Genomic DNA, 23,336 nt, shown 5'->3' with positions numbered 1-23,336 from the left:
TTTGGAATAGAAATGCAGTAGTGGTAACGGGTGTATTTCAACCTTGCGGTCTCGTGTTCAATCCTCAACACGCTAGCAATTTCTTTTTTAAAAAGTATTTGGAATCTCTTTCTTTTATTATTTTGGGATAGAGAGAGAATGAATCAATTTCTTTTTAAAAATGTATTTGGAATCTCTTTCTTTTATTATTTTGGAATAGAGTAAGTAAATGAATGAAGAATAGAACTTAGGTGGTGTTTGGATCAGGGACTAAACTTTAGTCTATGTGACATCAGATGTTTGGATATTAATTTGGAGTATTAAACATAGACTACTTACAAAACTAATTACATAAATGAGAGCTAATTTGCGTGACAAATTTTTTAAGTCTAATTAATTCATAATTAGCACATGTTTACTGTAGCATCACATAAATTATTCATGGTTTAATTAGTCTCAATAGATTCGCCTCGTAAATTAGTTCCGAGTTATGAAATAGGTTTTATCAATAGTCTATATTTAATACTTTTAATTAGTGTCAAACATCTTGGTGGACTGAAAAGTCCCATCCCAACAGCCCCATCTTATCCGATAACTACAAGCTAACCGTACACGATTTACACATTAAACACACCCTCTCTCTCTCCATAGGAGTACTTCAATATCTCTATCGCCAGGAAACTTCCACCCGAATTATTATATCCCTCGCCCACAGAAAATCCCGCCCAAGCATCACCACACTCCCCATTGGCCCCACCCCCCATGTGAAAAAGGGACCCAAACCGACCAGTCACCATCCACCCCCACCCCAACCCACCCCACCCACACCCCAACCCGGCCCCACACGTCAGCCACTCCCACTGACAACCCGGCCCCACCACCCCACCCGCTCGTACTCCTCCCCTCTCGCCTATTAAACGCGCTCCCCCTCCTCCACCACCGCGCAGCCAAGCCAAACAAGAAACCCACCGTTTCTCTCTCAAAACCGCGGGAATCAATCAATCGCCGTTCGCGTCGCGCCACGAGATATTTCCCCCCAAGAAAAGGTAGTAGTAATCTTCGACGATCTTGATCGATCGCCATGAGCTAGCTAGCTAGCGAATTTCTTGTTGTTTCTTTTTTGGGTTATTGATGGCGTTGTTGTTGTTGTTCTTGTTTGTTGCAGTTGGAGTGAGGGATGAGTGCTATGGCGATGTCGTCGCTGAACCCGAACGCGGCGCCGTTCATCCCGGCGGCGTTCAGGAGGGTGGAGGACTTCTCGCCGGAGTGGTGGGAGCTCGTCAAGACCACGGCGTGGTTCCGCGACCACTGGTTCAGGCAGCACCAGATGTACGAGGACGCCGCGGCGGAGGAGGACCACCACCGCCAGGTGTTCGACGACGACCTCGCCGCGCTCCTGCCCGACGACTCGCTCGACCTCCTCGACATGGTCGACACCGACGACCTCTTCTACACCCCCGACCCCCCTGTCCACCACAAGCCGACGACGACTCCCACCCTCGACGCCGACGTGCTCAGGGCGCTCAGCCTCAACTCGCCGAGGTTGGGCGGCGCCGGGATGGTGAGGCACGCCGAGAATCCGGTCCAGTTCGTCGCCGCCAAGGGCGGCGCCGCCCGCCACGTCATCCACCAGCCTCGCTAGAGCGCCATGGGTGAGTGGTGATGCTGCTGCTGCTGCTGTCTAGTGTATAACCTTGGAGTTTTCAGAGTTTAGTCTCTCTGCTTTTCTTCACTGTGTATAAAAACTGAAAAAAAAATGGGGGAAAAAATTGCAGCTTTCTGGTGCTGCATCCCTTGTGGTAGTAAAGCAGCTTCTGTTCAGTTTCAGGTGCATCATCTAAAATGTGTTAGAAAAAAAAAAGCAAAAATAGAGAGTGATGTAGAATCATGTGTACTAATGATTCTACTACCGCCCTTGTTAATGTTGGATATATTAAGATGGCAAGCAGTCTAATGTTTAGAATCTTTCAACTTCTGATTATTCCTTTGCTCTCTTCAGAATCTGGTAGAAACCTGTTCTTTTGTTGTCTGTGAATTTGTTGGATCTCGAAAGTTGTCGTCAATTGTCATCATGTGCGATGCCGATGATGGTGGTTTATTACTGGCATCATCAGTAGCAAAAATGGAAGTGACTGATCAAGAAAGATGATTTAATTGGGAGCTCTGAAAAGAAGGTGGAAGTTTAAAGCCTCTGAAAGACATCAGTGTGGAAATGTGACGAACTGGGACTGAAATCGCCATCGAATTGGTCATGATTTAGTAACTTTAGAAATGAAAGCAACATAAGTACCATTCAAGGAGCAATATCTACGTGTGAGGTGTCACAGATAAATGCTAGACGGAAACAGCATTAAGTTCAGATTGATTTCTGCAGCTGGCTGTTAAGGTTGCAGAGATATCCATAGACATTCTAACAATAGGTAGCTGATTTATTCTTGACGTTGGCTTTCAATTTCTGGTTGACTCTCTCAACTTTGAACTGAAGAGTTCGTATGATGAACATGCCAGCTTTGCATAAACAGGCATGCAGCTCAGCCATGTCAAACTGTCATTAAATTATTTGAGAACTTAGTATGCAATGCAAGATAAGACATGGTTTCTAAACTATAAGCATGAAAGCAAAATGTATCGTGCAAGAGAATGTCTTGGTTTAGGTTCAGTTAGGTAGCAAATTATGGAAGGCCATGTTGATTCAGCAGTCAAGTCTCTAAAACAAGCTAGGGAGAAGAACATGAATTCAGAAGTAGTTGGTCAAAACTCAAAAGTGATTGTAGGGTGAAGAACATAAATGAAGTAATTGGTCAAAGTGATAATAGAGAAAGGAACATGAATTCAGAAGTAATTGGTCAAAAGTGATAGTGGTCTGCATGAATTCAGAAGTAACTTGGTCAAATATAACGCTCAATGATATTATATTGCAATTTGACTGGTTGACAATACCACAGAGAAACAAAGAACGTATCAACGCAAACAAACAACTAAAATGCTTGACAGGAACAGCTTCAGATTGGTTTTTTCATGCTCCAGTGCTTTCTTCTTTACAAAATGCTAGACAGGATCACAGGAACAGCTGCAGATCGGGATTTCTGCATACTACAGTTACAGTGTGTTGATCTGCACAAAATGATGATCCGGTAATTTTATTATGTATAATGTATTAACAGGCAGATGCCAGCTTCAGTTCAGATTGATTTCAGAAGGGTTCCACTACGGTTTATGAAGATGTTCACTGATAAACAATTTAGCAGGTTTCTGGGTTCTAATCATTCACTGTTATTCATGTTGTTTTTCAGTTTCAGACTTTCAGGGCTCCTTGAACAGATAACATCAGCAAAGCACAATCGGCAGCTTCCTCGATTTGATGGTTGTCACAAGCTGCAAATTAGGACGTATTGACAGAGAAATCGAATAATTTGCACATCAATTCATGCTCGAACAGTGGAGTGATTGTTACTCCCTCCGTCCCAAAATACAAAAACCTATATTCTGGGACGGAGGGGGATCTTAGGTATACGTACCGGATAGTAGTGTAAAGCCTCGGGAGAATTGAGTCTCTGAAAGGAGATGAAGGATGGCACAAGAGCAAGAGGAGAAAAATACAAATCAGTGTACAACTGTGCAAAAAGGGTGTTGAAATCCTCATTTGATAGATCATCCACCATTGTGAAGAAATGACACCTCATTTGATAGATCATCCACCATTGTGAAGAAATGACATCTGCAGAATTCATTTTGTAGTGCAAGATATCATCTCTTGCGGATCATGATCCAGCATTACGAGGAAATGGCATCTGCAGAAGTCATTTTAGATCAGCCACGATCTCTCGTATATAGTAGGCATAAACTGCTTCACAAATTCACAGTTTCAGGTTGATCTCTACAGCTTCAGCTTTCCAAACTGATTGACAGCCACTGAAACCTGAAGCGCAGTAGGCAGCCATAGAGCCATATTTCAGCAATCGTCAAGCTCACAAGCTGGACGTTTTAATCACGTTTTAATATAATCAAATGCAACACCGCAATAACATGATCAATATAGTTTCTTAGGGCTAACGAGTGATATCATCTCATGGTTACTTTAATGGTCATTACCAAGATGACATTTGCATTTTACAAAACCTCAACAATGGCCTGAACAAAAATCCCCCACTATGTGATCGAGCATATATAAATAAACGCAGGAAACCAGGCACTTGAGACAAGATTCTCAGTTACACGGCAGCTACATTAACTGGGCGATATAGTTAGTATATATCTAGCTGTTCAAGCAATAAGAGAACCGCTAATCAACTCCGTAGCAATACCCCCAAACTTATAATTGTTTGTAGAACAGGACATATGCTTGGTCATGCAAGACCTTGTTCAGACTGACAGGTGTGACGTTATCATCGTCGAAGCGAAGCCACTGCCCACTGGCAGACTTTGCATCGGCAGTGTAATGGCCCCTGGACGGGTTTGCCCCAAGATGCGTGATGGTTGCAACAAGCTCATATCTTCTACTCTGCATGTGATGAAATCAAGTTGTTAGATCCCATTTTAACTATTTGAAGAAGCGTCAATTTGTCTCAAATTCAATAGCATGTTGGAAACTAAGAAATGATCGTGATTCCATAATGGGGGCATAAACTTGGAGTGCAAACTTAAGCCTACTGCATATGCAATAACACAATAATTGCATAACCAAGACATGGTTGCCTCTGTAAGAGGAAAATGGAGGGATGAAACAAATGAAAGATAGCTCAAAATTTTGAGAGGAAATGTATAAAACCATATCGGGCAAACTATCACCTCTGATGATGGCGAACTCAGCAGATCACGACTAAGAACCAGCTCAAGAGGGAAGTGAATTGGCTTGAAGAGTTTCGTGCAGCCATGACTTCCATAACTAAACCTCTTCAGGTGCAGTATCATTATCTTTGAAAGTGAGTGTATCTTCACTGATTTTCTAGCCGTCACCAACCCAGCCTGCAAGATCAAAGTTTGACATATTGTAATTTTAACTCATTGCAAGAAATAACAGTTGCATCTTTCATATGAAGAAGAAAGCACCAAATATAGTGGTACCACAAGGAGAAGTTTCAACAACATAGCTTATTAAATAGCAGCTTTAACAGAATATTAACATTGAAAAAGGAAGGCTTCATAAATAGTTTACTGAGTAAAATGCAGTAGATGCAAAATGGATTTTCCATTGCATGTAAAAAAACCAAGTTTACATACATGCAATTAACAAATCATTTGAGTGGTGACATAATTAAGAGGTCAAATAATAGAGTAAATTTCAACAAGCTACCTTTCCAGCAGCTGTTCTGTATCCTTCCAAAGATTCAGGAGCAGCAAACAGACGAAGGGCATCATCAAGTTTCTGAACAGCATCTGGGAATATGTCAAGATGGATCAGTCGAAAAGGCTGAACGGTGACTGATGCTTTGTTACCTGCAGATAAAAGAATAATCCATCAGTCTGCACTCACCAAGCAAAGCAGAGCAAATGACTGCACAATTTGACCCACTCAAACACAGTTTTCACCTTGAGTCCGTGACAAATGGTTTGCCAGTCATGAGTTCATGATCAGTGGGGAACATATTCGCAAAAGGTATATTGAGTTACATGATTCATGTAGGAGTGGTATTCAGTAATACCTTAAGGACTAATGGGTGTGATTTGACTTGTTAGTAAAACTAGAAGAATGACAATGAAGTAAACCTTCCAGGTATAAAATAAGGACAATAGCCCATGATTCTGGTAATAATGTCAAATAACTTCTTAGGGAGAAATAAATAGTATAACAGTTTCTTTTTTTAAGTTAATCTCAATTGTCAAGCATAAGCATATACACTATTTCCCTGACAACTTTCGTGCATGCTTAGGAACATCATTTATAGAGTTACATGGCACAAGCAAATGTTGAGTTGGTTAGATATACCATAACAGTAATGACATGGAAAGCAAGGACATTAAAATTTCCAAAACAGTGTGCGCTTTTTCTCTGCACAAGAAAATTTTACCAGTAGCTTTCACACAGCTTTGCAGCTGGCCTCCAAAAATAGCAGTTAACTCGGAGGGAACAAAACTCTGACTCCTCATTATGGCAGACTTGTTCTTCTTTCCAACAGTCTCCCAAGCATCATCATCATTTGATGAAACAATCATACCCTCCTTTGAATTTGAGCCATTGCCATTAAGCTTCACTAGTTCATCATGCATTCTATCCATCGCAAAACTTAAGAATTCTTGAGCATCTTCCTGCCTGCATAAGTACATAGCATCATAAACTGAAACAAGGATAGCTTACTGCAAATTGAGGTGAACCCTTAAAACTGGACATTTACAACAACACAAAGAAGTGGATAGAGAATAGCATGCACAATGTCCCAGCGATATGTGATGCAGCAAACTACTTTGTTTGAATGAACTTCATATTTATATGGCATATATCCTAAATATCATAGTGATACACAAGCAAAGCCTCAAGCAGAGGGTTAAAAAAAAAAGGATATAGTCAGGGGTTCAAAAGCATCGTAAGCATCGTGCAATCATGCTTGTAAGCATTGAGCCATTGGTTTTAACTTAATACACTCAATACAGCTCTTTAAGAAAGAATGAACAAAATATATTATAGTACTAGAAGGATCAGCTAAACACCAGACTATAAACTGCCATCCATGGCTTGTTGGACTAAAGATGTTAAAGAAAATGCCAAAAAGTCATTGATATCCACAATTTGCACCGACAAACCAAACATCAGATTATCAGCATTAACAACTAGATGAGTTACTTTCACACAAGTAAAACTAATAGTTAAAAAAAATGCATTAACAGTCTTTTACCTTGGCCTAGAAGCTGTTCCAGCTGGCACATCTGGAGTAAAATTTCTCAGAACTGTGTCAAACATGGAGGGAATAACTGATTTTGAAGCTATTGTAGCAAACTTCTCGTCTTTCTTAACATTTGAATCATCGAGCACGTCGAATTGAGAGATGAACTCAATAAATGCATTCAGTGTTGGGTAACCAGCCTAAAATGCAACAAGTAGTCAGAAAAATTAGCCTGAAATAAGTGGGGTTAGAACATCAAGCTTAATTGTTTAAATAGCAGCACCTTAGGTATATTCTGGTTCCTCAAGTTCTGTAAAAGCTGGACAAAAGGCCAGCATGAGAGCAATGCCTGCAAGGATGAATTCAGGAAGCATATATTTCCTGTATTCTTCAAACCATGAGGAAGCAAGGGCTTGTTCCGAAAGTCCTTTTTATTTAAGCTTGTCACAAGCTCATCCACTGGAGCTGCAGTAGTTGGTGTATCAATAGCTGGCCCTCCATTTTCAGTTATTTCTGGGACTAAACTGCTGTTTTGATTGCGTTCGATCCCATCATGGTCCACCTCTGGCACTGAAAGTGGTGCTGGGCTGCTGACATTTTTAGCAGGAACACTCGTGAGAACTGCAGCTACAGCCTTCTGATTATTCTCAATGACGCCATTGTTGGGAGACACATTGGCATTGGCAGTGGGAGATCCATTGAATAGCACTGGCTTGCCATTTGGTAATGTAGGAGCTACTGTTTCCTTTTTGTTGCTGCATGCAATATCCTTTGTAATGATGATTTTGTTCTGGCCGTCACTTAATTTTGCAGGATAGACAGCACCTTGAGTAATAGAATTTGATTCTTTCGATAAATTTAGAGCTGAGAAATTCAGTGACCCAAACTGGATCTCAGAGAGTTCCCGTGTTTTATTTGCATTAGGCTGCCACAACTTGGTTTCAGCCTCTGTGAAGCTCCCAAACAGAAGGATCTGCACAACAGGAGCAACTATATGATGAGAAAATCATAACCACAGGACCATAATAACTTGTGGAGCGTCCAAAACAACTATTAATCGAAATATCGTCGATATCTGTAGCCCTAAATATCAAGCTAACACAGGAGGAGCTGCATTGGCTTAAGGGAATGCTTGGTTCCACTTAAAATTTTGAAGTAGCACCTTCAAAACTCAAACGAACTACTCTTACTCCATATAACTTCAAAGCAACAACAGCTTATGCAGTAATCGGCCACAAAAGCCCCTAAAACAAGTGAGTAGCATACTTATTGCGTTAATCTAGTGCCACATGTACCATGATCCAGACAAACTTTGAAGCATCACAATACCGCCCCCCCGCCCCCCAAAAAAAAAAAACAACATTAATTCACTCGCACCCAAAAACGCAATTACCCCGTAGCAGCCACGAGCCAGCCGATGCGCGGGGAGCAGATGGGGGTGGGGTATATACCTGATCGTCGCTGCTGCTGCTGCCGCCGCCGCCGCTCATCTCGGCTAATGAAGCGGGGAAGACAACGGGGTCCGTGCGCTCGGCGACCGGGGGGGCGACATCAAAGGCGGCGGCGGCGCCGGGGTCCCGGCCGCGCTGCCCGCGGGAGGCCCGCGGCGGCGGAGCGCTACCGAGAGGTAGGAAGGTCGCTGCGGCCCCGGGCCCGACCCCGGCGGCGGAGGCGGGGGCGTGCGGCGGCGAGGAGGAGGAGGCGGAGGCGTAGGGTTTCTAATCGGGGTGGGTTTGGGTTTGGGTTTGGAGGAGGAGACGGAGGAGACCTTGGACGAGGAAGCCGCCGGGTGGTTGGCCTTGCTGCTGCCCATCGCCCCCAATGTGAAGGTGTATGTATACCGTGCGTGCGTGCGTGGTGGTGGGTGTGGTTTGTCGTGGGCTGGGCTTCTTCTTGTCGCGGTGAGCTTTGAGCTTTTTTATTAGGCGGAAAGGAGTCCAGTAGCGTTTGTGTTTCACGGCCCTGGAAATCGACTCCGATTGTGTTCCATATTCGGTAGGTTTTGCTACTAGCACTAGTCTACTAGAGAGATACCGATTTTTTTTATCTAAACACATGCAAACCACTAATTACAAATGTGAGCACGCAACAATCACATTTAATTATTTAGGCAAGATGCTCATATGCAGCAATATGTTTCCATCTAACCAGTAGCCCAACAAACTACTGGGCCGTATTGGGCTGCTGAATTGATTAAGTTAACCCAACAACCCACCTCTAAAATTGGTTAGTTGCATCATTACGGGGAGTCAAGAAAACTAGGGCAGTTTGCCATCTTGCCGTTGTCGTCAGAGTCGAACTTTGTTCGTTCTCTATCGCAGCTTCCTCCGCCCTAACCCAGCAAACAATATTTCTTGGTTTTAGATGTTGGCTTCCGTTTTGGATATTGGAACTGCATAGACGGTGAGTTTTCCCCATTGTTCAAATCTAATTCATCCGGTAGTACATCAAAATCATAGGGTTTAAAGTTGCATACAACGAGTTTTTTTTTTCCATTGTTCATATCACAAAGAGAATACAAACAACGTGGTATTATACTACTAAATTTTCAATACTAGCGATTCATATTAGTGGATCAATTGTTTGCTGCACGCTAGTTTGATTAGTCTCATGTGCTCAGAATTGATGAATTTTAGTTGCACTATGGCCACACTAATACTGTCACTGTCGAAGGTTATATTAAATGGTTTATACATACACACACTGCAACTTGGCCGTTGTCTACATTGGACCATATAGCGCTTTTCCCATATATACGATAAGTTAGATAACTTTTTTCATGGGGCACCGTTTTCCGCATATGTTTTTTTTATATATTAATTGTCTATTATATTATGCCAAAAACTTAGATTGAATTCAACATTTATATATGTTTGGTAAATAGTTCACGCTACTTTCACATGTATATCAAGTGAATGATAATAACATGTTATTTGTTTTTTAGGCACAACTACACAAGCCATGATAATTGTTCTTGTGTATGCGGGTGGTGAAATCATATACGAAGAGAAGGCAGGTGCATCATATAGTATTCCTCCCAAGATCACTTTTCCTGCTATCAAGTCTACTACGCTAGAAGATGTGAAAAATGAGATTTTCCGTGGCCTAGATTTTTCTGAGGTTGCATATTCATTGGTTGTAAAAGTGAGGTATGATGTTGGGGCACCTGGTCCACATTTTTTCCAGTTAATCCCCTTATACGAGGAAAGATCTTGGCAAATGATCCTTGAAATGACATCAGCACGGACCAATTGGCATATGGTAGAATTGTATGTTGAGACTGCATCAATTAATATTGGGAGAAGTCATACTTCAAGTATTGGTGTCATGACAAGAGGAAATAATGAACCTAACACTGCTCCAACCATTGAAATTATTGAGCAAGGATTAGTTAATCAATCACCTAGTCATGTCATCTCTTCTGAAGCTAATCAAGATGGAGAAGAATCAATTGTGATGCCTTCCCTTGATGGTCATAATGCTAGGAATGTGGTGCAAACAAATGTTGAAGAGGAGGCTTATGTTGGAGAAGAGACAGACAATGAAGGCAATATTGACGAGGATGAAGACCAGGAAGATGTGGAGGAGGGTAGCGAAGACGAAGAGAATATGAATGATAGTATTGCATTGGTTAATTCTGCAAAATCGCAGCCACTCATGGGTAGGTCTGGTAAGCACCCCGTAAGTGCCTTTCATGACATTTCTGTGTTGCGTCAGACAAGAGCTGATGATTGTTTCTTTGGTTCAAAGAGACACTTTGAGAGTCCATTGGCCAAAGGTCGAATTTTTTACTCCAAGCAACACCTACAGTTTGCAGTAAATGAATTTCACATTAGTAATAATATGGAAGTAAGGGTATCTACAAGCAACAAATCAAGACTAGATTTCAAGTGCAAAGATAGTACTTGCAAGTGGAAGCTATATGCAAAAACAACAAAAATTGGTTCGAGTTGGAAAATACAAACTTGCCAATTTCCCCACACATGTCGTGCACCTGTTGACTGATTTGATCATGTACAGCTAACAGCAGCGGTCATTGCTGATGTGATACGTGATGATCTAAAGGAGAATTTGGAGTTGAGTATATTAAGCATACGTCAGTTGGTTCGACAAAGATATAAAAATGTGAAACCAAAGTACAACAAGTTGTGGCGTGGTCGAGAGTTGGCCATAGCTCAATTGTTTGGTAGTTGGGAAGAATCATATGCACTTGTCACACCGTTGTTGGAGGCAATGAAAGCATCTAATCCGGGTACAAAATATCAACTTCTATCAAATCCTACATCTCCTGAAGGACACCAATCATTCAAATGTTTGGCCTGGGCTTTTGGGCCATGCATTGAATCCGTCCCATACCTTCGACCGGTAATTAGTGTGGATGCTTCTTTTTTATCTGGTAGGTATCAGGGCAGGTTGTTGATAGCATGTGGATATGATGCTGAAAATAGGTTACTACCACTTGCTTTTGCAATCGTGGAAAAGGAGGATAGTGACAATTGGGGTTGGTTTATGAGATGGCTAAGAAAAGAGGTGATTGGTTTTGGTAATTTCATGTGTGTTGTTCTGATCGTCACAAGGCTATAAAGTGGGTATTCAAGCAGCCACATATCGGATGGAACGAAATTGGTGGTGAGTGTGTGCATCGATTTTGTTCCCAACATATTGCTGAGAATCTGTACAAGCGATGTAAAAATGATGATGTGATAAAAACATTCAAGTGGGCTGTAAAGAAGAAGAAACCACGCAGGTTTGTAGAAGGCATGGATGCAATTACACAAAGTTGTCCAAATGCAATTGATTATCTAAAAAGTGTTGGAAAATATCGACAGGAGGATAAAGATGAGCCTGAGAAACCTGAGAGGTGTTTCAATGCATGGATGGTGGTTACCGTTGGGGTATAATGACAAGTAATGGTTCTAAATCATTAAATAATGTGTTCAAGTACTCAAGGAGATTACCTGTGACAGCAATAGTGGAGGAAACATTTAATAAATGCTTAGAATGGTTTGTTGATAGAAGAAAATCTGCTCTTGAACTTGCAGATTCAGAGAAAATATGGTCCCATCGGGTTGAGAATTTGTTAATAAAGCGAGGGAATAAGGCTGGATCCATGCACGTGACTTCTTATGGTGATGAAGGTGGTGAGTATGAGGTCAAGGTTGACCATGAGCGAGTTGCAGTAGTGCAAGGAAATCATACTGCATATGTTCGAAGAGATTTCAAGTATAAAGTAATTATACACAATGATACTCCTCCTATGTGCGAATGCCTAAAGCCAAACCTCACTGGAATACCATGCGCTCATGCCCTTGCTGTTTGCAAGGATAGAAATTTCAATGAGAATCAATTTATCCATCCATATTACTCTTCGTCAACACTGGCAAGCACTTGGGCAGGTCAATTTCATCCATATGGAAATCAAAATGAGTGGCCACCATATATTGGTTCAGTTATTGTGCCCGACAAGAGGTTAATACAACGGGGTCGACGGAGACACAACAGAATCCCAATGTATATGGATGAAATGCAAGGTCGACGACTGGGACATCAAGCACATCGTTCAACACGAGATAAGAATCAAGCCGGTTTGTAACTGTAACTTTTTGTTAGGATAGTTCTCTCACATTATTTGAGACCTTACTTAACACTATAATATGCTAATATTGGTTTACTTGCAGGTGCATCATCAAGCGGACCGCACTGACAGAATGATCTAGTCATTGGGAAGATAATATAGAAGGCCAACAATTAGATATTCTAGAACCGTTTAAATGTATCGTGTCTTAATTCTGGGACCTATGCCATGAAGGCTCCAATGCATTTTGATTGCAAAATTAATTATGTCTTAGTTTTTTCGGGAAAATGAATGGACATCTCTAGTTTCTGTTACTTCATAATAATGTTTTTGACATACTCATGGTCGTTTATTTGGAGTTTGCATGTTTAAATATGGTTTATATTGTCTTATTTTGGTTTTACAATTCAATGTACCGTATGCATTTCTTACTTTTTTTTTAATATAACTATGCAATTCTTATCTCACTATTATATGAATATAGCCAGATACGAGAAAGAAACAAAAAAACTTGTATGTTCTTGATTAAAAACAAGACAGCAAAATTGCCAACCGGATAAGAAATTAGGGAGGTGTAATAGACTTATTCCTTAAACAAATAGGTAGCCCATATCGTGGACAGTTATCACCAGGCCAATCAGATTTATGGTGGTGACGTGGGCAGTTTTGCTTAGAAGTAGAATTCCAATTTTTGCGTGCTCACAATTGTAATTAGTGGTTTGCATGTGTTCAGAAAAAGAAAAATCGGAGAGAGGTACGTTTCTGAATAAGGTGGTGTAAGATGGAGATGCAGATTAAGTTTTTTAGCGAAACGATATGGTATTAACGTATGATTGATTGACTTTTAATTATTACAAACTTAAAAAAATAGATTAATATGATATTTTAGAGCAACTTTCATATAGAAAGTTTCCGCACGAAACGCATCGTTTAGCAGTTTGAAAAGCGTTTTTGCTACGAAAATCTTAATCTTCATGTAACCCTTGTTGGAGAAAAAACAGGGCCTAAGATCATTTTACTTATAACGCTTTTTAAACTACTAAACAGTTCTGTGCAGAAACTCTCTATACAGGAGTTGCTTTAAAATATCAACATATATCTATTTGTCAAGTTTGTAATAACTAAAAACTCAATTAGTTATGTGCTAATGGCTTTTTCATTTTACGTGCGTCAACTTAATTTTTATTTTCATCAGATTCAAATACCATAGGTGAACTAAGCTCCATCAGATTATATAACATTTTCAAGGATTGAGTTCTTTGTTTTGTTTTTTTTGTTGTTGTTGTTTGGAGAAACTAGTTATATAGCAGTGCGTTGCAATGGTCTATTTATTTAGTTTAGTTTAGTGGAAGAATTTGGATAGGTTTGGTTGCTTAGTTTTTTTTTTAATTATGGTCAGGTTTTCTTAGAGAAATCGATTTTTATGGAAGGAAGTGGTTTTAGGAGGAGGGGGGCAGAAGGATGAAGGCTACCTCTTTTAGGTGTGTTCGGCACTACTGGTTCCCAACTTTTTCCTCTCGTTTTTCACGCGCACGCTTTTAAAACTGTTAAATGGTACGTTTTTTTTTAAAAAAGTTTATATACGAAAGTTGCTTAAAAAATCATATTGATCTTTTTTAAAAGAGCATAGCTAATACTTAATTAATCGCGCACTAATGAAGCGCTCCGTTTTCCGTGCATACACCCTTGTAGTAGTAGAGATAAGACCACAATTGCATGCCGATTTAGCTTTGTCATGAGTCAAATATTTATCGTTGATTTGAATAATCCATGCAGTTAAACTTTATAATATTTATATATTTTTAGATTCATCATGAGTAATGTTTTTATGCACAGTTAACATGTTAGCCTATATAGCATTTTAAAAATTAATAATCAAAAGTTAAAATGTTTATCTTAGGATAAAGCTAAAGCAACAACTAATTTAAAAGTGAGGGAGCAAATTATCGTGAATTATATACCTATGCCTCAATTTAGTGTCATGGGCATATTAGCACATGAGCACAAATCTTCTTTTATTTTTTTTTTCTTTACAAAGTCAAACGCTCTTCTCTACTACTCCCTCCATTTCACAATGTAAGACTTTCTAGCATCGCTCATATTTATATAGATGTTAATAAATCTAAACATATATATATGTGTGTGTCTAGATTCATTAACATCTATATGAATATGGGTAATGCTAGAAAGTCTTATAATATGAAACGGAGGGAGTAACATATTACTCGTGCGCTGCAATAGATTTATTCTAAAAAAACATTATCATTGACCTGTTTTTGCCATCACTTTCGACATACCTCCTTTTTCTAACAGGTGGGTCCATTAGCGCCACACTATTTTCTCTCCATTCATAAAAAGGTAGGTACTTGTTTGTAGGGGTGGTAGTAGATCCACCACTTGCTTCTTCTGTGGGATTGTGATTTTGTTTGTAACTAGTTATGTATCCAATAAAAACGTGCATTCCAAATCTTTTACGCATGCTTATCATAGGAGGCCAACATAAATCTGCTATAAACCTTGTGAAAAAGTATAATAGTTAAATTAGGAGTCCATAAGAACCAAAATTAATTTTCAAAGCTTTATTTAAAATTGGATGTTTATTTAAGCTTGTTTTTTAACCTTGAGGTTTTGTTTGGCAAATAGGATTGAAAAATAATATCCCACCCTCCAAAGAGCAACATCGCATCTTAACCATCCATTATTTACACCTTATTTAATCCTAGCCATTCATCCATTTCCCTTTCCCTTTCCCAGTCCCATCTCTCATATCCCATTTATCAAACACACTCTGAGTTTATAAACCTCTAAGAATAGAGATAAAAAGTTTTAACTAAAAATATTTTTTGGTTACTTTTGTTTATTTCTCAAGGGCTTATCAAATATATCAAACCCCTTGTCAACCACTCGGTTATGTTTCTGCAGTCCCTACAACCATCGGATCTTAAATCTAAGGCTCAGATCACCTCAGCACAGTATCAATGCCAATGCCAATGCAGGCCGAGGGCAGTTTCAACTGAGGAAGATTTACACCGTTAGATAACATCTGGACGGTCCAGATCTCGTTCTCTGATCACTTCGATTCCACGCAAGATTCCTCATGCTTCGCTAGCCATTCCAGTGGCCGCCGAACACGTGACTCCAGCCAATGGGAGCCTGCCACGTCACAACACGGCCGCGGCTATAAATTTTCCCCGACCTCCTCGACGGCCCGGCTCCCCTCGCCGGCGACCAAACCCCCGCCACCGCCGCCGCACCAGCCGACTCGCCGGAGAAGCTCTGCCGAAACCCTAGCACTCCCCTCCTAGTCTCCCATGGACGCCCGCCGCAGGCCCGCGGCGACGGCGGCGGCGGCGGCGGCGGCACCCGCTGATGCGCAGCCGCGGGCGAGGCCGGCTGCTGCGGTGGCGGCGGCGGAGGCCGCGGATGCTGAGCTGGTGCTCCGGGCGCCGAACCTGCGCGTGGTCGCCGCGGCGATGGTGGCCTTCCTCGCGCCCTTCTCGTACCTTGCGTTCGTGCACTACCCGCTGGACGCGGCGCTGCGGCGATCCATCCTCATCTGCGGGGCCATGAGCCTCGGCGGCTTCGTCGTCGTGCTCCGCCTCGTCCCCGTCGCCGCACGCTACCTCCTCCGTCGCGGGATGTGGGGGAAGGACATCAACAAGCGCGGCTTGCCCATGGGCGAGATCAGAGTGTTAGTCACCGATTGCATTTCTGAAAGATGGCTTTAACTGCAGTGGTTGCAAATGCGATTTCCCTAGGATTAGATTTAACCAGATTTGAGTGTTTAGCATCAGAATTTAGGTGTCATTGTTGAGGATCTGCTATTGGAAGCATCAGGGGCGAGGATTTTGACTTTGGGATCTTTGTTACGCAGATGGTTACTGTAGCTCGTAGCGGTTACTGATACTAGTTGTGATTTAGCTCAGTTGGGGTCAGTGCATTTGGGGTATACGCCATAATTAGAGGGCACGCTACTACAATACCTTGATTTGTTCAGTCCTACCTGACTGTTTTTCATGACAGCTCAAGTAGGAATTTCCTCAAGTGATGCGTCTGTATGTTGGTAATTGTTGTTGCGGTAGCTGACCTGTCTTACATTCTACATTCGCATTACAAATGTTGATTGTGGAACCTTACACATCATGCATGCTCCGTACGTGTAATAGTTTATCAGGTTCACTCAATTTTGTCTTGTAGGATTGGGAGCTAGTAATTGGGTAGGTATGGTCTCTGGAAAGTGTTAGCATCACTTAGTGTGCTTTGGGAATTTGAAACACGCCAGCAGTATTTAGTGCACTTTGGGAAGATAATCACATTTGGGTTGCAGAGTAAATTGTTCTATTAAAAAAAGATCTATCTTAGTTGTAAACTCTTAAATTGTGTTGTCTAGTTTCAGTGTTTCACCGATGTACTGAAGAATAACATAGTTCAGATTTTGTGTGTTCTAACTAATTTTCCTTTTCTTCTGGGCCCATCATAGGGTTACATTTCTATGGGATGTTAAGCATTTCCTTTGTCTTGCATGCCGACACGTAGAGGTAGAGTTGATGCACCATACCGTTTTTGTCTAACTACTTGTTTAGTGTAAACTGAACTGATACATTGGAGTTCATCAATCACTCAAATTTCATTCAACAGTTCCTTCTCTTTTTTTTTTCTTCTTGGCAAAAGTTCTTGATTCTCGGAAATACGTGTCGCTCAAAACAAGGACACAAAAGTTGTTTTAAGGAAGGTTATGAGTTGTGACTACCTCCTTTGGGCCATGTTACTAATGCATGCTAGTGCATACATATGCTTCAAGGTTTTTAAAAATTCAGTTGGAGACACTCTTAACCTGCTCATGAAGCATAGGAGTAGGATTTTAGGAAATTATCAGCATACCTCTAGAGTTTTACTGAGCATGTAAGAGAATATTTTAAGATATGAAAAATACCCATTATGTGCTATTTGTTTGAAATATTTAAGAGTTTAGCAGGACTCACTGGAGGTACAAATCAAATAGTTTTCGTTCTTGCTTGTCTAAGCATTTTACTTGCTTTGCAGGCCTGAGGCACTTGGCATTGTTGTTGGGATTGTCTACTTGGTCATTGCTATTCTATTTCAACATTTCAACTTCACAGCAGACTCTATGGTATGTTGACTAGAAGTTACTATAATTGGCATTCATAAACGTTGCTTTGTGACCTGAAACATGTGTTACAATTACTGTTTTTGACTTCCTTGTTGCAGTGGCTTGTTGAATACAACGCAGCACTAGCATCAGTCTGCTTTATGGTGCTTCTTGGATTTATTGATGATGTTCTTGATGTTCCATGGAGAGTGTATGTTGTTTTTCATAATGCCTTCCAGTTTACTCCAATGATGTACTATTATCTTCCCTTTTATGATAATAACATTATTTTGGAATGGTCTGTGTTCAACAGGAAACTTCTACTACCCACAATTGCAGCACTTCCTTTGCTGATGGCATATGCTGGTGGTACTTCCATCAGCATTCCAAAGCCTCTAACATCTTATGTTGGAGTAGCTGTTCTGGAGCTAGGTATGTTGATAAGTCCAAAATAAGCTAACGTTGTGATGATGAATATTCATTAGTTGCGCAATATTTTAATTCTGGTTACAGCACTGATGATCTTTGTTGGAAGGTGGGAGAATTGATACTTTCCTTACTTAAAGTAATTGGTGAAATTTCATCAAATTTCACTAACTTTTTTATATGCACTGATGCAGTTACTAGACACACTCTCTTAATTACGACCTATATCATTTAGAATTGTGATTATCAGTGACATGAAATACCACAGTACTGGCTATTATTTTTTATGAGAATTTATGGAACAATCAGTAAGTATGGTCTGCTGGCGCTATTTCACTTTTTCCTTTCACCAAGGTCCTCTGTAAGAATTTAGCTTTTCCAGTCACCCAATGTTCTAAATAAGCCCTCAATGTTATTTCTTGGTCCAAATAAATTTATCCGTGTAACTGATAAGTAGGCATGTCCCTCAGGTCAGTGGCAGCGTAGGATCGAGATGTCGACTAGAAGGGGGGGGGTGAATAGGCGATTTAAAACTAAATGACACCTAATCAAAACTAACCTAAGTTGCTAGGCTTGGTGAGGGTCAACTCTAACTAAGCAACTAAGTTATGTTTTGCAAACCTAGGGTGATTGTGGCTCAACTATATCTCTAGGAAAGTAAATCACACTCCTATGTCAATGTTTAGTAATCCTAGGGTGATATGATCTCTAGTTTGTTTCTAGAAAAGTAAATTTGCACAAATGTAAATGCGACAATCAAATGAGACAAGGAGACAAGAGATTTTTCACCGAGGTTCGGAAACTCGCTGGTTTCCTACTCCCCGTTGAGGCGAGTCCAACTCCACCGCTCAACCACGAAGCCACCGCACGCCCCCTTCGTCAAGGGGTGGGCAAGGCGGGAGCCGGCCCACGGAGAGGACTACCCAAGCCTCGATCACTAGGGTAGTTCTTCCTTCACTCCGAAGGTGGTGAACTCCAAACCACTCACAAATCGGCGCCGGGCCTCCTCCACAATCTTCTCGGAGAGGTCACCGGGCAACTCATCCACAAGCCGTCTAGGAGGCGGCAACCTCCAAGAGTAACAAGCAATGACCCGGCGTGGAGATGATCAATCAAGTGCCACACTAGCTCTACAAATGGAAGCAATGCACTTGACTCTTGGCTAATCAACCCTCTAACACACTAGATGGATGAACACAAAGCTCAAGTGGGTGTGAGAGAGGTGCAAGGGATGTATGCAATTGAATTGGGTGCCAAGAGAGTCCCCTTGCTGCTGGTGGGGGAGTATTTATACTCCCACCCACCAAAACTAGCCGTTGGGGGCGAAATCCCCCAACTTTGTGCTCTGCCGGTCTGACCGGAGGTATGTGGCCGGTCAGATCGTGCTACTCTGCAACAGCTAGAAAACTAGCCGTTGAAGTGCTGTCAGAGGGCCCCATCGGCCTGGCCGGTCAAACCGGAGTTGAGTGGGCGGTCAGACCGGCCTCGGCTCGGTCAGACCGCCATCGGCTCGGTCTGATCGACTACGGCTCCGTCGGCTCTGTATCGGCCATCCCGAGCAGCATCATCTCGGCCTCCAGGGGGCCGGTCTGACCGGGCCAGTGCCGCCGGTCAGACCGGCCTTATGCGCCGGTCAGACCGCCCGCTTGGGGCCGGTCAGACCGGCCAGGGCACGCCGGTCAGACCGCCACTATGTGGCCGGTCTGACCGCCACCTGGTCAGGCCGAACCCAGTGAATTTGCAAGTGAATGTGTGTGTGATGAAAAAGAGAGCACAAATGAAAATGCAATGACCTAATGTGGCAATTCAATCATCTCTTTGCTAGGTCATTACCCCTCTTAATAGTACAGCGAAACTAGAAAATAAACTAGCAATTTTGATCGCCCTACACCTCGATCAATTCTAAATTAAAGCACTAGTTTTACCGTCTTCTTTCTCTTTGCTTTGCGTCGTCAATTTTAATCCATCGATAATCATCCATGCGCACATATGACGTGGACCTGACTTAAAATGTATAGCTCAAAGACAACGGTTAGTCCACAATTAGCGCTTGTCATTAATTACCAAAATTAACACCGGGGGCCTAGATGCTTCAGGCAGTGGGCTTATAAACTTTTAAATAAAGACTTCTGTTGGACAGGGGGACTTGGTGAAACATTGGGCCTAACATGGACTCTGGTCAACTTGTGTGATGGTTTACTTCATAGGAACTTAGCTTCATCAACTTATGATCTCGTATATCACTTAATCCTGTAGGTCGTAGGAGGCTTGCAAATTAGTACAGGGGGATCTTATAGTATTGATCCTACGTTTTTGTAATAGCACTATTAATCCTTGTTGGCAACTATTTTTTTTTGCTTCATATGTGAATGCTGACTGCTAACGTGCTAGATGATAATCTACCATCAGTACTCATTCCAGTGAACCACTTTAAATGCTTCTTCCACAAGTGACCTAAATCTGTTGAACATAAAATGAATGAAAGAAGGGATTTTTGAGCCAGTGCATCTGTGATATACTTCTTCATTTTGCTTATTTGCTTTCTTTATGCAAGTTTCAACCTAACTCTATGGATGAACCTTAATTCTATTATTGCTAGCAAATAGCTATACAATGCACTGACCTGACATTGTCTTCCATATGCAGGTTCTCTGTACAAGCTCTTTATGCTCCTATTAGCAGTCTTTTGTACAAATTCGATCAATATACATGCTGGCCTGAATGGTCTTGAAGTTGGGCAGACAGTTATTATATCTGCTGCGGTATGAACAAAATATCTGTCGATGAGAATTTTGTAACCCAAATTCTATTTGTCTACTGATGTTGTATAACATTTTTTAGGTTTTGATACATAATGTAATGCGCATAGGATCTTCTACGGACATTGAAGCGCAACAAGCCCATGCATTCTCGATTTATCTTGTCCTGCCTTTCTTGACCACTTCATTAGCTTTGCTCGCATTTAACTGGTAAGGACCATGGGAAGCATGCACATTTATTTAAAGAAAAAAGTTCTTTTGCTTTGTTTCAGAAAGAATGACTTTGTATGTGTGTGTATCAGGTATCCTTCATCTGTTTTCGTTGGTGATACCTACACCTATTTTGCTGGAATGGCATTGGCTGTGGTGGGAATTTTGGGTCATTTCAGGTAAACGTCCTCAGTTATCCCCTACATGTTCCGTTATTATCTTTTGGTTGTGACTTAATCTGTCCTGTGTAATGATGCTTTTGCTTTGTCTGCCTGAATTAGCGTGCTGAGTTGTGTCCTGAGTTTTGTGTTTAAACTATGTTATGCTCCTCTGTTTCGCTGGTATCCCCAGTTGTAAGACTCTGCCTATGTGGCTTTCGATTAAAAGCCGGGTCTCTGACCTTTAGTCTAAAAAACATGTTCCGTTATTATCTATCAATAAAGAAAACAAGAAGCACTTAGCGAGCTTCATCTGGAGTGGTTGTTTGTGATATGGAAGGATATGCAATTAACAGCCTGCATTCTGTAGTGAAGTACAGTCAAGAATCTTTGTTCTAGCTTCATGCACATTTAAGTCTTTCCTCCATGCACTTTCTCACCGTTCTCTTACCTCTTCTGCCACATATAATGTAAAGCATGTAAATGGTGATCTTTTGGGATGGTCCTCTTGGTCTAGTACAGCCCACAGAGTGTTGGTTGGATTTAATATCTAGTTTTGAAATGTTAAGTATGTTGCCTGTTGAACTTCCTGTGTACCATCCATACAATTATATATCCTGGAAGCGTAACTGTTTAGGCTTCTCTTGTGCCATCAATACTTTCTATGTGCATCTGTCTGATGTTTCTAGCATGTGCTCGTTGTGCATACAGTTTGCTTTACCCAATACTGATTAGCAACTGCAGCTGATCAATAACTCTTCTCTACTTGCAGCGAGACATTATTGCTCTTCTTTTTACCTGAGGTTCTTAACTTTCTGTGCTCAGTCCCACAGGTATGGAAGAATCCATTTCATTTTTTTTATTTTCCTCTCAATTGATACAATATCTTCTTTAGTTAATTAGGCATTTGGTCTGCTTACACTTTAATTTGTGCTCCTATTTGCTACAGCTGTTTAAGTTTGTTCCCTGCCCAAGGCACAGGTTGCCAAGGTATGTAGAATATATTTTCAGAAAACCTATTGAGGTGTGGGTTGAACTTCTGATAAATATTGTAAAATGTGTTTGCGTCCCACAGGTTTGATCCCCACACAGGACTGTTGACGGGTACCAAAGATGGTAACTTGGTAAACATATTCCTTAGGATATTTGGAAGATGCACAGAGAGGACCCTTTGCATAAGGCTGCTCATATTTCAGGTAAAATCTAAATGCATTGATGCTATAAACTACTACAAACTACTGATTTCATTTTGTTTCATTGTGGAAGTTATCATGAATAAAGTAGTTGGTATTTGCAAATCTACTCCATTATGGTTATGGCTAAGCCTTGTCCTAGGGTTCGTGCAAATGTCAGTACACAAGGAATATCTGCAAACAAAATCCCAGCTAAAACTTTGTGCTATGCATAACAACATTAAATGAGGAATAAGTTCTTTGAATTAAGCCATCCGTTTATCCTATCTGCTTTTTTGTGGTCACTAGATTTCCTTAAACCACAAATTTATTTTTTTTGGATAACGGTAACTAATCCACATTTTGTTATTATATGGTATAATGGTGGTTCAAATGGAATCACTTTTCAGATATCTTGACATTGATATCCTTATTACTTGGAGATCCAATCCTCTCTCTAGTAGCCCCATGCTACTTAAACATATCGCTGTCCGTTACTATCGCTTTTTTGACAAATTATACTTGCTGTGTGAATTTCAATCTGTGGTAATAATAACTCCATGTGTTCATGTCTGGCAGGCGTTGTCATGCCTATTCTGCTTTTGGCTGAGGTACATGATTACTGGATGGTACAAATGATCACCTGGACAGGATGCCGCGGCAATCAAAATCTGTTATTACCTGACAGCTGTTCTCTCTCGGCAATATTTGTAGACTAGCAGTAAACAACCAACCTAAATCTTCCAAATAGGAGTAGCTGATGCAAGAACACCTTACTTACTGTCCACAATTTTTTAAATTTTCTGATGACTTAGCATTTGCATCTAGTTTGTGTCAAGCCTTCGGGGTTTTGGAGTTCGTACCTTTTTTTTTTGTACAAAACAACTACATGAGATCTGAGGTGTGGCCTTATGAGGTTGCTACGATAGAGTTCCTGAAGCTTTTGATCGAAACAAGACTTGTATTTTTGCAAACAGTTTCTTCAAGGAACTTGCTTGCGCTACTCTTCTGAAAAATCATTACCGCCTTGTGCGACATTAGTAGCGGAAGCGTTTAAAGACTCCATCCTTTGTTTTGTGTAGTTTTAAAATTCCAGCTCAATGTTTCAATTCAACCAAATACAAACTTC

At 41.1% G+C, this 23,336-nt stretch overlaps 3 protein-coding genes across 3 annotated transcripts; 2 read left to right on the top strand and 1 right to left on the bottom strand.

The window, feature by feature from the left end:
- The first annotated feature begins 906 nt into the window (after window positions 1-906).
- Window positions 907-1,960, top strand: LOC127779162 (protein EARLY RESPONSIVE TO DEHYDRATION 15-like). The gene is made up of 2 exons (XM_052305878.1): window positions 907-1,025; window positions 1,145-1,960. The coding sequence occupies exon 2, from the start codon at window positions 1,157-1,159 to the stop codon at window positions 1,619-1,621; it is 465 nt and encodes a 154-aa protein (XP_052161838.1). The 5' UTR covers window positions 907-1,025; window positions 1,145-1,156; the 3' UTR covers window positions 1,622-1,960.
- Window positions 1,961-4,020: 2,060 nt separating this feature from the next.
- On the bottom strand, window positions 4,021-8,610 carry LOC127779161 (ubiquitin carboxyl-terminal hydrolase 24). Its single transcript, XM_052305877.1, is given in 8 exon segments — window positions 4,021-4,480; window positions 4,768-4,944; window positions 5,273-5,415; window positions 5,988-6,229; window positions 6,810-6,997; window positions 7,081-7,770; window positions 8,249-8,358; window positions 8,361-8,610. Coding segments are annotated over 8 exon segments (1,989 nt in total). The 3' UTR covers window positions 4,021-4,291.
- A 6,936-nt stretch (window positions 8,611-15,546) lies between these two features.
- On the top strand, window positions 15,547-23,256 carry LOC127779647 (uncharacterized). The gene is made up of 11 exons (XM_052306484.1): window positions 15,547-16,063; window positions 17,416-17,503; window positions 17,602-17,693; window positions 17,796-17,914; window positions 20,555-20,670; window positions 20,750-20,877; window positions 20,970-21,056; window positions 21,808-21,868; window positions 21,985-22,025; window positions 22,111-22,231; window positions 22,787-23,256. The coding sequence occupies exons 1-11, from the start codon at window positions 15,684-15,686 to the stop codon at window positions 22,844-22,846; spliced, it is 1,293 nt and encodes a 430-aa protein (XP_052162444.1). The 5' UTR covers window positions 15,547-15,683; the 3' UTR covers window positions 22,847-23,256.
- The last annotated feature ends 80 nt before the right edge of the window (window positions 23,257-23,336 follow it).

The sequence above is a fragment of the Oryza glaberrima genome, chromosome 7, assembly GCF_000147395.1.
Source record: "Oryza glaberrima chromosome 7, OglaRS2, whole genome shotgun sequence".
NCBI classification, from domain to species: Eukaryota; Viridiplantae; Streptophyta; class Magnoliopsida; order Poales; family Poaceae; genus Oryza; species Oryza glaberrima.
Note: the sequence above shows the minus strand (reverse complement) of the source record. Positions and strands in the feature narration are given on the sequence as shown.

Bases quoted from the DNA above. Each gene is read 5' to 3' on its own strand.
- LOC127779647 (XM_052306484.1), top strand. From the start codon at position 15,684: ATGGACGCCCGCCGCAGGCCCGCGGCGACGGCGGCGGCGGCGGCGGCG. The intron at 20,671-20,749 runs GTATGAACAAAA...AACATTTTTTAG, and splicing joins CAGTTATTATATCTGCTGCG to GTTTTGATACATAATGTAAT. The intron at 22,026-22,110 runs GTATGTAGAATA...TGCGTCCCACAG, and splicing joins CCAAGGCACAGGTTGCCAAG to GTTTGATCCCCACACAGGAC.
- LOC127779162 (XM_052305878.1), top strand. From the start codon at position 1,157: ATGAGTGCTATGGCGATGTCGTCGCTGAACCCGAACGCGGCGCCGTTC.